The 11,574-nt window shown below is 62.3% G+C and overlaps 1 protein-coding gene across 1 annotated transcript; it reads left to right on the top strand.

Annotated features, from left to right (window-relative positions):
- Positions 1-1,029: 1,029 nt before the first annotated feature.
- LOC147914858 (sodium/mannose cotransporter SLC5A10-like) lies at positions 1,030-11,315 on the top strand. The gene is made up of 7 exons (XM_087440319.1): positions 1,030-1,116; positions 2,927-3,034; positions 5,474-5,624; positions 9,475-9,643; positions 9,812-10,027; positions 10,259-10,316; positions 10,435-11,315. The coding sequence occupies exons 2-7, from the start codon at positions 3,016-3,018 to the stop codon at positions 10,539-10,541; spliced, it is 720 nt and encodes a 239-aa protein (XP_087296445.1). The 5' UTR covers positions 1,030-1,116; positions 2,927-3,015; the 3' UTR covers positions 10,542-11,315.
- Positions 11,316-11,574: the final 259 nt, after the last annotated feature.

Genomic DNA, 11,574 nt, shown 5'->3' on the forward strand with positions numbered 1-11,574 from the left:
AGGGGATAGGGCGGCGCGGCAGGAGCGGTGGTTCCCCTGATCACTAAGCCTAGTGGCTGGACTTGCCATTGGCCGCAGGGAGAGAGGATGTTGGGGGCAAGGAGAGGGCATCCCCAGGCTTCTGGCATGGGACCTGCCTGGGTGGGGTGCTGATGCGGACGTGGAGCCCAGCGGTGAGGGGTCCCAGGCCCAGGGAAGCTGGTGCTCCGGCAAACCCAGAGCCCCCCACCCCGTTCCCTAGCCCTTGCTGGCCTGGGGCTTCTCACTCCCGAGTTGGCACATTCAGGGGACTTTGTTTAAGCAGCTACGCCTCTGCTGCTATCATAAAGGAGAGGTTGTTCTTTTCTGCTGTTCAGCACTAGCCCAGGTGAGCCAGTGGTGCCCGGGGCAGTGTCCCATGCCTGGAGCCTGGAATGGGCTGAATAAACTCGGCCAGAATCTCCTGACTCGGGCTTTCTGAGCCATTATGTGGCTGTGACTCCTCTCCTGTCCCTCCCAGGAGGGTTGGGTCCTGCAAGTGCCAGAGCTGGCCTGTCAAGGCCCCGAACCTGTCAAGAGGGGCCCATCACCTACCCTCTGACTGCTGGACCCCAGTAGCCCCAGATTCCTGCTATGGGATCCCGGGCTCTGCCCTGGGTCTGACTGTGTGTCTCAGGCAAGTTACGTCCTTTCTGGTCCTGAGTTCTTTCATCTGCACAACTGGTGGGGGTGGAGATGATAGGGCAGGGAGGCTAGATCAAACAGTGCCTGAACTCCTTCATGGCTCTTTCTGGGATCCTTTCTCCCTCTCCTCCTCTCCTCCTGTGCCTTTCTTCCTTCCTCCCGGCCATTCACTTGCTCACTCACTCATTCATTCACAACTGTTCACAGAACATCTCTGGGCCCAGCCCTGAACAGAGTGAGACCTGGGCCTGGGAGATGATTCAAGCCCAGTGTCTGCCCTTAGGGAGCTCCCAGTCTGGTGGGGGAGGTAAAGTATATGCAACAAACAATTGTGATTCAACCCGTGTGCATAGGAACCCTTGGGAAGAAGCTGCTCTGCCCTGGTTGAGGGGCGGGAGAGAGTCCGGGAAGGCCTCAGAGGACAAGCCCTTTGCAGTGGCCGTGAAGCAGGAGGTAAACAAGGGTAGGGACGCAGCGTCTGCCACGGCCTGGAGGCGTGCAGGTGCTGGGCGTGTGAGAAAGCACAAGCGGGTCACGGTGGCCGGCGCGCGGGTGCCAGGGGGGAGGACCTGGGACCGGTTGTCAAGGGCCCCTAATGCCGTGGAAAGGACTTTTTCCAGGAAGCCCTGGGCTCCAGGGCTGAGGGTAGGAGGGGTTCCTGAGACGTCAGTGGTGTGAGCACAGCTGTGATTTTGACCAGCTGGGGAGGACGGAGGGGCAGGGGAGCCAGTGCCCAGGCTGTAGAGAGGCCATGGAGGCTGGAGCTGAGTGAAGCCGCAGGCAATGGGAGGAGAAGCCGGGACTGGGGGGCTGGCGGCCGTGGGGGAGGGAAGAGGGAGGAGGGAGGAGGGGGGCATCACTGGGACAAGCGGGGGAGGGGATGAGTCTGGTTGGAGGTGCCTGGGGGGGTGACAGGGAGCAGGTGTTCTGGAAGCCTGGAGCTCAAGAGGAGCTGGACTCGAGAGGGGGATAGGGTCGTGTGGGGGTGCGCTGCTCCAGCCCCGCTGGCCTAGAGGAAGGGATCTGAGACCCCCCGGGGGGTCGGGCATCTAACGAGAGACCTTTCAGAAGGAGCATTTGGAGGGGACAGTGCGTCACGCAGGAGTGCCTGGTCTGCACAGGGAGGACCGAGTCACAGAAACGTTGATGCCCATGTGGAAACTTTACCGCCCAAACAGGCCCCTCGGAGCTGGTGGGGGCTTCTGTTTCTGAACTTTCCCCATAATCGCCATCATGCTCCGCTCTGCGGGCCCCTGCTGAAAATCCAGGGGTCTGGGGCAAAGGTGTTTAGGAAGTATCTGGTGGAGGAACAAGCGAACACGGGGCTGACTCTGTCCGCTGTCTATACTGTGCTGGAGAGCCAGGCAGGGACGCACCCCCGACCGGCTGCGTGGGTGGGTGGGTGAGGCAGTCTAGGCAGCACCCCCGGAACCCCATCAGAGCCCAGGCCAAGGCACCAAGGGGGGCTTCCCATGGTCCAAGGGAGGAAAGTGATGTGGGCGAGGGGGGCGGGAGGAGTGGGGCGGGTTTATTTCAGGTGGAGGAGGGGACTTCTGAGCCAGTCCTACTGGGAGAGCAAAGGCCTCACAGAGAGGGAGGCTGCTGTGGAGAATGGGCAGGAAGGCCCAGTGGCTGGCGGTGGTGAGAGGCAGCAGGGAAGGAGACAGGCGCCGAGGAGTCAGGAGTGCGGATGGTGGAGGGTCCTGTGGACTGCTGAGCGGTGGAGGACTGGAGAGTCCTGGGCAGGGGCTGGTCTGGCTCCCCTTGTGTTTTGAGCCCTAGGAAGCTGTTGGAGACAGCTGGGCTGGGGCGGCAGGGAAAATGCCCTTGGCCTAAAGCTCTGGACCCAGGGGTGAGAGAAGTCTCCCCTCTCTAGCCTCCACCTCCCCCTGTGGGGCTGGGGGCAGGAGGCGGGGAGGGGGACTAGTGCCCCAGAGGGGCTGAACGGTGGACTGCTCACACAGGCCTGGCTGGAAGGCATGGGGACAGGGAGAAGGCATTGTGATGGAGGACAGCAGGCAGGAAAAGAGTCAGACTGAGTTAACTATTCTGGTTAGAGGCCAGAATAGTTCTCAGAGGCCAGCCCCTTCCTTGTGACCCAGACTGGGAAACTGAGGACCAGCAGCAGCTGGTCAGAGATGGTGACAGAGCAGGTCCAGGCCAGGCTCCCCCCTCAGCCAGGTCCTGCCCACCCGAGGTGCTCACATCTCCAGGAGGGGCGCTGTGTGGCCGGTGTGGGACCCTGGGCATCCCTCTCACGCAGATGACGTGGGCTGTGTGGTGCCGTCTGAGTGCCTGCGGGCCTGCGGGGCTGAGATTGGCTGCTCCAACATTGCCTACCCCAAGCTGGTCATGGAACTGATGCCCGTAGGTGAGCTGCCTGGGTGGGTCCGGGTGGGTGTGGGGTGGAACCTCGGGTGGGCCCAAGGAGGGCGGGGGCCCTGGGGCCTGGGAGGCCACTCTGGATCCAGACTCTGTGACCTCCAGGTAGGATGTTCTGCTCACGGGGAAGAGAGGAAGGTGAAGATAATGGAAACACTCCCCTAGCACCCACCGTGGGCCCGCCACTGTTCCAAAGGCTGCACACGTGGTTAACTTGCATCCGCTTTTCGAAAAGCTGAGGTGCTGTTATCATCACCCCCATTTTACAGACGGGGAAACTGAGACCCAGAGAGGTTAACTGACCTGGCCAAGGTCACGTGGCAAGTGAGCTGCAAAGGTGGGGTCTGAACCCGGATAATCTGCCTCTGGAGCTTGTCCTCTTAGCCTGTGCTGGGCCATCTCTCGAGGAAGGTCAACAGTTTCTCTTCTCTCAGGCCTGCTGGGTGCCAGACCCTTTTACAAACTGCTTCTCATTTAAGGCTATGTGGTAGAGTCATTAGCTCCATTTTACAGAGGGGGAAACTGAGGCACAGGGAGGGGAAAGTGACTTGGACTACAGAGTGGCTGAGACACAAACCCCAGTCTGTCTGGCCCGAGCCCACTGCTTACTCTGCAGGACCAGGAGCTCAAGCCCCCATGGGGTCTGCACCCTCTGCCTCCCCGGAGAGACGGCAGGCCGACGAGTAGAACTAAGGGGCAGGTTCTGTCCTTTTCCACATTTCTTGTGGCAGCAGCAGCCCCGCCAGTCTGATATGGGGTGGTGAGTTCCCAGTCAAGCCAGGCGACATGACGAGGGGTGTGGGAGGTCCCACCTAAGCAAGAAGGGGAGACGGCTTTCTGAGGCCCTTTGCAGCTCAAGGGTTTCAGCTCTGATTCTCAGACCCTTGAGTGTCTGCCTTCCTCCCTCTGGCTGCTCCTCCTTTCCACCCCTTAGTGCACAGACCTGGGATCATATCTCAGCCCTGGCATTCTCTGGTGGAGATTTGGGGCATGTCACTTCCCTGTCCAGAGCTTCCGTGTCCTCATTTGTAAATTGGGGATAATGATGCCTACCCGCCCGTCGGCGTGGTTGCTGGGATTAAACATAATAAGACAGGAACGGCCTGGCGCAAGGCTCGGCTGCCTTGTGGGTCCCACCTTTGGGCCTCACCTTCCCCTTCTGTTCTAGGGGGCTCACTAAGCCCCCCAGGGCTGGCACCCAGCTGTTGTTGGGCCACAGCCCCTTTCTAGGCCTTGAGCTCCCTGTCTGAGAAGTGGGTGGAGAGTAAGCCCCAAGTTAATCCACCTCCCTGGGCAAGAAGAAGGGTGGAGAACTGTTTTGGAGAAAGCCACGATTGGACTCACTTTCCTTTGGGCCCCATCCCAGTTAGCCTGATGAGTGAACAGAGAGGGCATGGCATGCCCGGAGGTCACACAGCAGGTCTGATGCAGGACCAGGGCCAGGCAACCCGGCCAGGCAATAATCAGCACCTGTAAGGCTGAGCCCTCAGGGCAGGGGGGGCCTGGGTCAGGCTTGTTCTAGGGCAGGGGGTGGAGGACAGACAGGCAGGGAATCTGCAGAGGTGAAGGAGGTGCTTAGATTCTTGAAGAAAAAGTGCAAGAGGCCTCGGAGACAGACTCAGACCAAGGTCCAGAGAGGGGAGGTGACCAGCCTGAAGCCACACAGCCCTGGGTCCTCCCCACCCTCATTGCCTCTCGAGCCCACGACTCTTGGGAGGTGTTAGACAGCAGTGCCTCGCCCACCTCTATGGGGACCCCTCACTCGTCTTCAGCCAGTCACGGGGCAGCTTTTTCTCTCCCTGCTGGGGAGCCGCATCTCGTCTTCCACAGAACTAAAGAGGAAGGGGATCCCCTGTGCCTGCTAAGGCCTGCCATGCACAGAAGTGAGGGGAAACCCCAGACCCTGGGGCCACTGCCCTGTCCAAGGTGTGACCTCCAAGCCGAGGGCCCTCCAGGGCTTCCCCACTCCCCCCGACACCTCAGAGTCCTGCCTCTGGCCTGCTGTGGGCCCCTCTGCCACTGGCCTCCTCTCTCTGAGCTTCCACTCCCTCACCTGTCGACCGGGTTAATAATCCCTCCCTCAGTTGGGGTCACGGCTGTGAAAGCGCTGTGTCAACTCGGGGCTCTGCAGAAGCGAGGTCTGATAATAGCCCGACAGTAGGAGCAGCCACAGCTGTGATCGTCGTGGCAGCAGCCGCGGGCTCAAGCAGCACATTGAGAAGTCTCCTGGTGTGTCCTCAGCCTCTCCTCCAGGGTCGGGGTCTTTCTCCACCACCTCCAACACCCCCCGGCCCTCCCTGCTGACCCTCAGGGACTTGTGAATGGCTGATGCTGGGGGTGGGGCCTCAGACAGAGCGACGGGCAGGAGGGGCTCACGGGGCCTGGGCAGGGCCCAGGCCGGGTCTCAGTGGCCCCTCCCTGACCCCAGGTCTGCGGGGGCTGATGGTCGCTGTGATGATGGCCGCGCTCATGTCGTCGCTGACCTCCATCTTCAACAGCAGCAGCACCCTCTTCACCATGGACATCTGGAGGCGGCTGCGGCCCCGGGCCAGCGAGCGGGAGCTGCTGCTGGTGGGACGGTACGGGGGGGCCGGTGCGGGGCCCTGGGGAGGGCTGGGAGGTAGGCTTCCCCAGGCACATGGACAGCCGTGAGGCCCCACCGGAGGTGGGCTTTGAGGAATGAGGAGGAGTTTGCCAGTTGGAGAAAGGAGGATGCTGGGAAGGAGAGGAGAGAAGAGGCCAGAGCATCCTGTCCATCCCACCTCCCCCATCGCTCTCCTGGCCACCCGTTCACCGTCACACCCTCACCTTGGATGCATCTCTTACTCTGAGCTGCATCTCTGCTGGGGAGAACCCCCTCCCCCAACCATCCCAGAGATCTGTGCTGCCCCAGATCTGAGCTCCTAGCCCTCCTGATGGTTCCCAGCTGCCCCAGACAGGGCCTGGAGCCTGTCCTCAGGAGTGGCCACACTCAGGCCACAGCTGTCCCTCCAGCCCCCGTGCCCCTAGCCTCACTGAGCTTCATGTCCATTTCCTCCTAGCTCTGCTTGTCCCCTCCTTGTGACCTCAAGGGCTCACCTTGATCTTTCTAGACTCTGCATGTCCCTTCCTCCATGCAGCCCTCCCGGATAGCCCCAACCAAGGAATGAGCCCCTCTCCCCTCTAAGCCGCCCACAGGGGAGACTATTGCCAATTCCTCCCACAGCTCATGTGGCCCATAGGTCCAGCTTGTCTCCCTGATGCTCCTCCCCATGGCCCTGCCCTCGGTCCCTGCGCTCTGCCGCGTACCCGGGAGTCCTTCAGGGATGGACTCAGCAGTGGATGATGAGGGGTTGGTGTCTCCGAGTGTGCGCATGGGCCCTCTCCCGGTCCCACCCCTCCTGTCTCCCTCCTGTCTCTCTCCGAACCACGCAGCCCCCACTCTGCTGGTCCAGGGGCCCAGCCCTCTGGTGCACAGCTTGGCCACCAGTGCGCCACCACGGGACCCGTGGTGCCCGTCCTCAGGGTGTGGTCTCCCCCAGAGCTCCAGGCGGTTGTCCCAGCGATGCAAAACAGCCGGGCTTCTGTCAGAAAGGCCCTGTTGGGACACGCCGGACGGCAGGCGAGCATGAGCTCATCGGCAGGCTCACAGCCTCCAAAACAGGGAGCCTCTCCCTCGCCTCGCGGGACGCTTCCGTGTCAACACATCCCCAGCGGGCGGTTCCCCCACCCTCCTCAGGGGCTGTGTGGCCTGGGGAGCCTGCCCCTGCCAGACAGACTCCTTCCTCAGGCCCTCCATGCTCCAGCGTCCCCGGAGCTACTCAGTGTGCGCCTTGGCCCTCTGGCCTGGGACACTGGTCGCCTCAGCCTGCCTGGTAGCTCCCACGTCCCCTGCCTGCTACTTCCCAGCCTCCCCAGAAGCAGGCTTCTCCCCTGCTCCGCCCGAAACCAAAGTCTAGAATTGGCCTCCCCTCTGTGCCAGCTCCTTCCCACCTCTTCCACCCAGTCAAGCCCCCTCCCCACCCCCCCACCCTGCCAGCCTCCCTGTGGGCAGAGGCTGTGTGATGCAGGGCAGGTGGCTTGCCCTTTCTGGGTCCCTGTTCTCTCAGCTGCCAGTTCAGTGGAGTGGAAAGGGCCCAATGCTGGGTGTCAGGCCAGGGTTCAGCTTTACCATCCCTCCCTCTTGAAGTACCAGGACGACCCCCAATGCCTCCAGCCTCCTCCTGCCTAAAACAACACCGTTCAAGCTGTTTCTTAGGCTGTGTGGGGTCTTGGGTCTCTGGAGCCTTGATCCAAGGAGGTACAGGACCTTCAGAGAGAGGGGCAGCCGTGCGCGCCCAGAAGCCTGGGGAGGAGACCGTCATGGCGCAAGGGCAGGCAGGGGCTTGCCAGTGACCCCGACAATCTCATCAGTTTGGGGGGTGCCAGAGGAGCCATCACAGGCCTGGGGACAGTGATGACCTCGTGTCTGGGGCGCTGATCTTTGCCGACCCCAGGCCCCACTCCTCAGTCCTTCTGCTCCTTCATTTCCGTCCCCTGCTAGCCCCTCCTTCTGTCTACCTTTTCTATTATTCAATCCACGAATAGTGCCAGAGGCCTCCCTGGTGACCTGTGTCAAGCTGGGCAATATAGGGGATCCAGAGAGATCTCAGAGCCTGGCCCTTGAGGGGCTCCCCTGCACCACGGCTGCAGCTCAGGAGCGATGGAGGGTCATCCTGACAGCAGTGTGTCTGTGTTTGTGTGTGTGTGTGCGTGCGTGCATGCAGGGAGGTCAGGAAGGCTACCTGGAGGAGGAGGGCCTTGAGCTGGGCCTTGAAAGATGAGGGAGGTTTGCTGGGGGAGGAGTTAGAGAAAGGCATTCCAAGCAGAAGGAATAGCCTCTAGGTTTGGGGGCCCCTGGAGCCTGGTGGTGGCTGAGTCAGGAGAGGAAGCCATAGAGGGCGGTCAGAAGGCCAGGGCCCCCCGCCAGGCCGGGCTGGAGAGGCCCAGCCCCTGAGCAGAGATGCCGAGTCTGGTCTTGGGCAGCGGGAGCCTGTGTGGGGAGGGTGGGGTAGGACGGGTGTTAATGGAGCCCGGCTGTGCCTTTGAAGAGGGCAGCGCCTGCCTGCCTGCCAGGCTAAGGGTTAATTAGCCTTAATCAAGGTGGCACCTCCTTCCTCCACCCTCTCCCTCAGGCCTGGAAGGGAAGAATGGGAGGCAGGAGGGTGGGCGACCAGGAAGCAGGACCCACCCCAGCTGTACACACGGCCTCTGTCGCCCCTGCAGTCTTGTCCGGGGTTCCAGGAGGTCTCACCCACTGCCCACCTCGGGGGTGAGGCGCGCCCAACTGACCCAGGACACAGGGGTGAGGGGCACTCAGCCAGGAAGGAGCAGATGGGACACTTCACCCCAGCTCTGTCCCCTTAGCTGGATCCTACACATGTTCAAGGCTCCAGGGACCCCACCTCCTGGAAGACCTCCTGCATTGATGCTTCCTCTGGGCCCCCTTAGCCCAGCCCTGAGTGCTGGGTGACAGGCTCATCTGTTTTCTTTGCTTGACTCTGGGTGCTGGGCAGGGACTGGGACTCGCGTGTCACCACATCTGCTCAGGAGCGCAGAGCCCTACTCTCAGGTGGGCTCCTCACGAGCGGTTTGTCCAATGAAGGAGGGAAGCGTATCCCTGCCGTGGAGGGGCCCGCGCCTAGTGGCGGGCAGACAGGAGCTGAGAGGAGGAGTCCACACAGAGCGGGAGGGGAAGGCTGGTCAGAGGTCTCAGCTTCACAGCTGAGTCCGGTCCTAACCCAAACCCAGACCGCCTGGCTCCCAACCTTGACTGAGGACGGAGGTCGCGCTGTGATGGATGCGCGTCAACAGCCAAGGGCTGTAGGGGGTACAGATGTGCAGTTAGAGGTCACAGCCCCTGCGGAGGCCACCAGAGTTAGAAGAACCGCCAGGAGGCCAGTCTGGCCCAAGTGTGAGGGCAGCAGGTCATTCATGCAGCCACCAAGCGTTTATTGAGCACCTGCTGTGTGCAGGAGATGAGCAGGGAACTCAGAGACGAGGCTCCTCCCTCCTGATGCCTCCAGCTGGGCGGGGAGACAGACAGTAAGCAAGGAAACACCCAAATAGAAGTAAACGCCCAAATGCATGTAGAGGCTGGGTTCCTTGAAGACAAGCGGAGACCCTGGGGGGGCCATTGGGGGCCTCTCTGAGGGCTGACTCAACAGAGACCCCAGGGGCGAGGAGGAGCAGACAGGCCGAGTGGGCTCCTGTAGGCGCAGGGAGCCAGGGAAGGGTTTGGAGTGGGGCAGGACTGGCCACGTCCCCCGAGGAGTGGACCAGGGGCCAGGGAGGAGGCTGGAGCTGGGGCAGCAGGGGACAGAGGGAGAGCAAGTCTTAGTGATCTGGGGGAGGTGGGGGAGGGTTGAGGCAGGGTCTCGGGGGACAAGTGTGCCCGCTGCCCGCCCGCAGGCTGGTCATCGTGGTGCTCATAGGCGTGAGCGTGGCCTGGATCCCCGTCCTGCAGGGCTCCAACAGTGGGCAGCTCTTCATCTACATGCAGTCGGTGACCAGCTCCCTGGCCCCGCCGGTGACCGCAGTCTTTGTCCTGGGCATCTTCTGGCGGCGTGCCAACGAGCAGGTGGGTGGGTGGTGAGGCGAGCTGGGGCGGGACGGGACGTGGGGCGGGCTCTGTCCTCTCCCGTGGATGAGCTGCAGCTCGGTTGCATCTTCCCTGCACCCGTGTGTGCGCTGGGGGAACCTGGGCCTTCCTCCCACGGCCCCAGCTGCCCTGCCTCCTCCTCCCCAGGGGGCCTTCTGGGGCCTGATGGCGGGGCTGGCGGTGGGCGCCACGAGGTTGGTCCTGGAATTCCTGCACCCAGCCCCGCCCTGCGGCGACCCGGACATGCGGCCCGCCGTCCTGGGCAGCATCCACTACCTGCACTTTGCCGTCGCCCTCTTTGTGCTCAGCGGCGCTGTGGTGGTGGCCGGGAGCCTGCTGACGCCACCCCCCGCAGGTGTTCGGGTGAGCTTGCCCTGGCCCCTGACCCCTGACCCTTAACAACTTCTGACTCTGGTCCCATTCTGACCCCGACCCTCTCTGACTCAAGAATTTTCTAGCTCTTGACCCCTAACTGGCTCTGGCCCTGGCCTCTGTCCCTTTTTGAGCTCAGCTGCTTTCTTTCCATCACGGACCCCTGGCCCCGTCTGGTCCACCCCTGTCCTGCCACACCCCCATCCCTCATGTTCCCTGCAGATTGAGAACCTTACCTGGTGGACTCTGGCTCGGGCCTTGCCTCCAGGAGCCAAAACAGGTACATGTGTGACCCCAGGCACTCCCTCTCACCCCACTCCGAGGGGGGCTGGAGGGACGGGTGCCCGGTATGGCCCTGTGGCCCTCATCTGTCCCTCTCCTTCTCCCACCCGCTCCAGGTGACAGCCAAACATCCCAGAAATATGCTTTCTGGGCCCGTGTCTGTGGCTTCAACGCCATCCTCCTCATGTGCGTCAACATCTTCTTCTATGCCTACTTCGCCTGATGCTGCCCCCCTGGGCAGGAAGGCGGGACCCCTCAGAGCCCTGAGGTCCGCCCCCGTTTCCCTAACCAGGACACCGAGGCCCAGGGAAGGGCGGACTCCCCTCACAGCTACATGGCGGGTCAGTGCCCAGGGACTGGCTGAGCCCGCAAAGCAGGAGCCCTGAAAAATTAGGGAGGAAATGGGAAAAAAGAGTGTGATACTTCAAAACCAGTTGTCATAATTGGGAAGATTAGATTTCTCATTTCAGCCTATACTCGTTTTCCTGTTTTTATTTGGAGCACACAGGCCCAGGTCAGGAGCACACAACCTGCCAGAGCTGGGGGCTCAAGGGTCTCGGGCCAGCCCTGGGCGGAGGGAGAGCCTCTGTGCCTAGTACGGGCCCGAAGCGCCTCCTTCCCGGGCCCTCCCTCGTCCCACCTGCTCCCAGATGCCACAGGAGCCTCCTCTGGCTCCCTCCCTGTTCACCGCCCCCTCCGCCCCCTCCTGCCTGGCGTTCAGGGCCCTCTCTGAGTCTCCTCACTCCTCCTGCTCCCGAGGTGCCCAGGCTCCAGGTGGTGCTGCTTGGACCCCTGCTGGTCGCACACTCCATGTGGACGCCTGCCTTTCCTCAGGCTGGCCCCCCCCAGACTGTCCGCCCCCTTCTGGATGCTGCTGGACTTCCAAGTCCAGCTCTGGCCCCCAACTTCCTAGTGGCCTGTGGTTCCCCCAGGCTCCCCCGGGGCGGTGGTCTGGGCGGAACCTGGGCCTGAACTAACAAGAGCCGGGGCAGCAGTGTCCCCAGTGGCTGTGTCCAGGGCCTGGCCCTCAGAGCCTGTCCGTTGCTGGGACCCAGCAGGAGAGGAGCAGCTGGCTCCCTTTCTTTCACCACTGCCGCCCCCGCCTCAGGGCCTCAAGGCCTACAGCCCCTCCCCAAAGTGTCCGTGGTGGGGTCGGGGTATTGGATGCTCAGGTGGAGCCCAAAGTCGCTGTGGCGCTGCCGAGAGGTCGGTCTCCACCTGGAGTCTGTCCAGCGAGTCCAGGTCAACAGGTGTGC

Source organism: Ceratotherium simum, chromosome 16 (genome assembly GCF_057802395.1).
Source record: "Ceratotherium simum simum isolate JZ-2026a chromosome 16, ASM5780239v1, whole genome shotgun sequence".
NCBI lineage: Eukaryota > Metazoa > Chordata > Mammalia > Perissodactyla > Rhinocerotidae > Ceratotherium > Ceratotherium simum.

What these genes read in the sequence shown, in the direction of transcription:
- LOC147914858 (XM_087440319.1), top strand. An exon ending in GAGCTGCTGCTGGTGGGACG is followed by an intron (nt 5,625 to 9,474) that starts GTACGGGGGGGC and finishes GCCCGCCCGCAG; the next exon opens with GCTGGTCATCGTGGTGCTCA. An exon ending in GGCGGCGTGCCAACGAGCAG is followed by an intron (nt 9,644 to 9,811) that starts GTGGGTGGGTGG and finishes CCTCCTCCCCAG; the next exon opens with GGGGCCTTCTGGGGCCTGAT.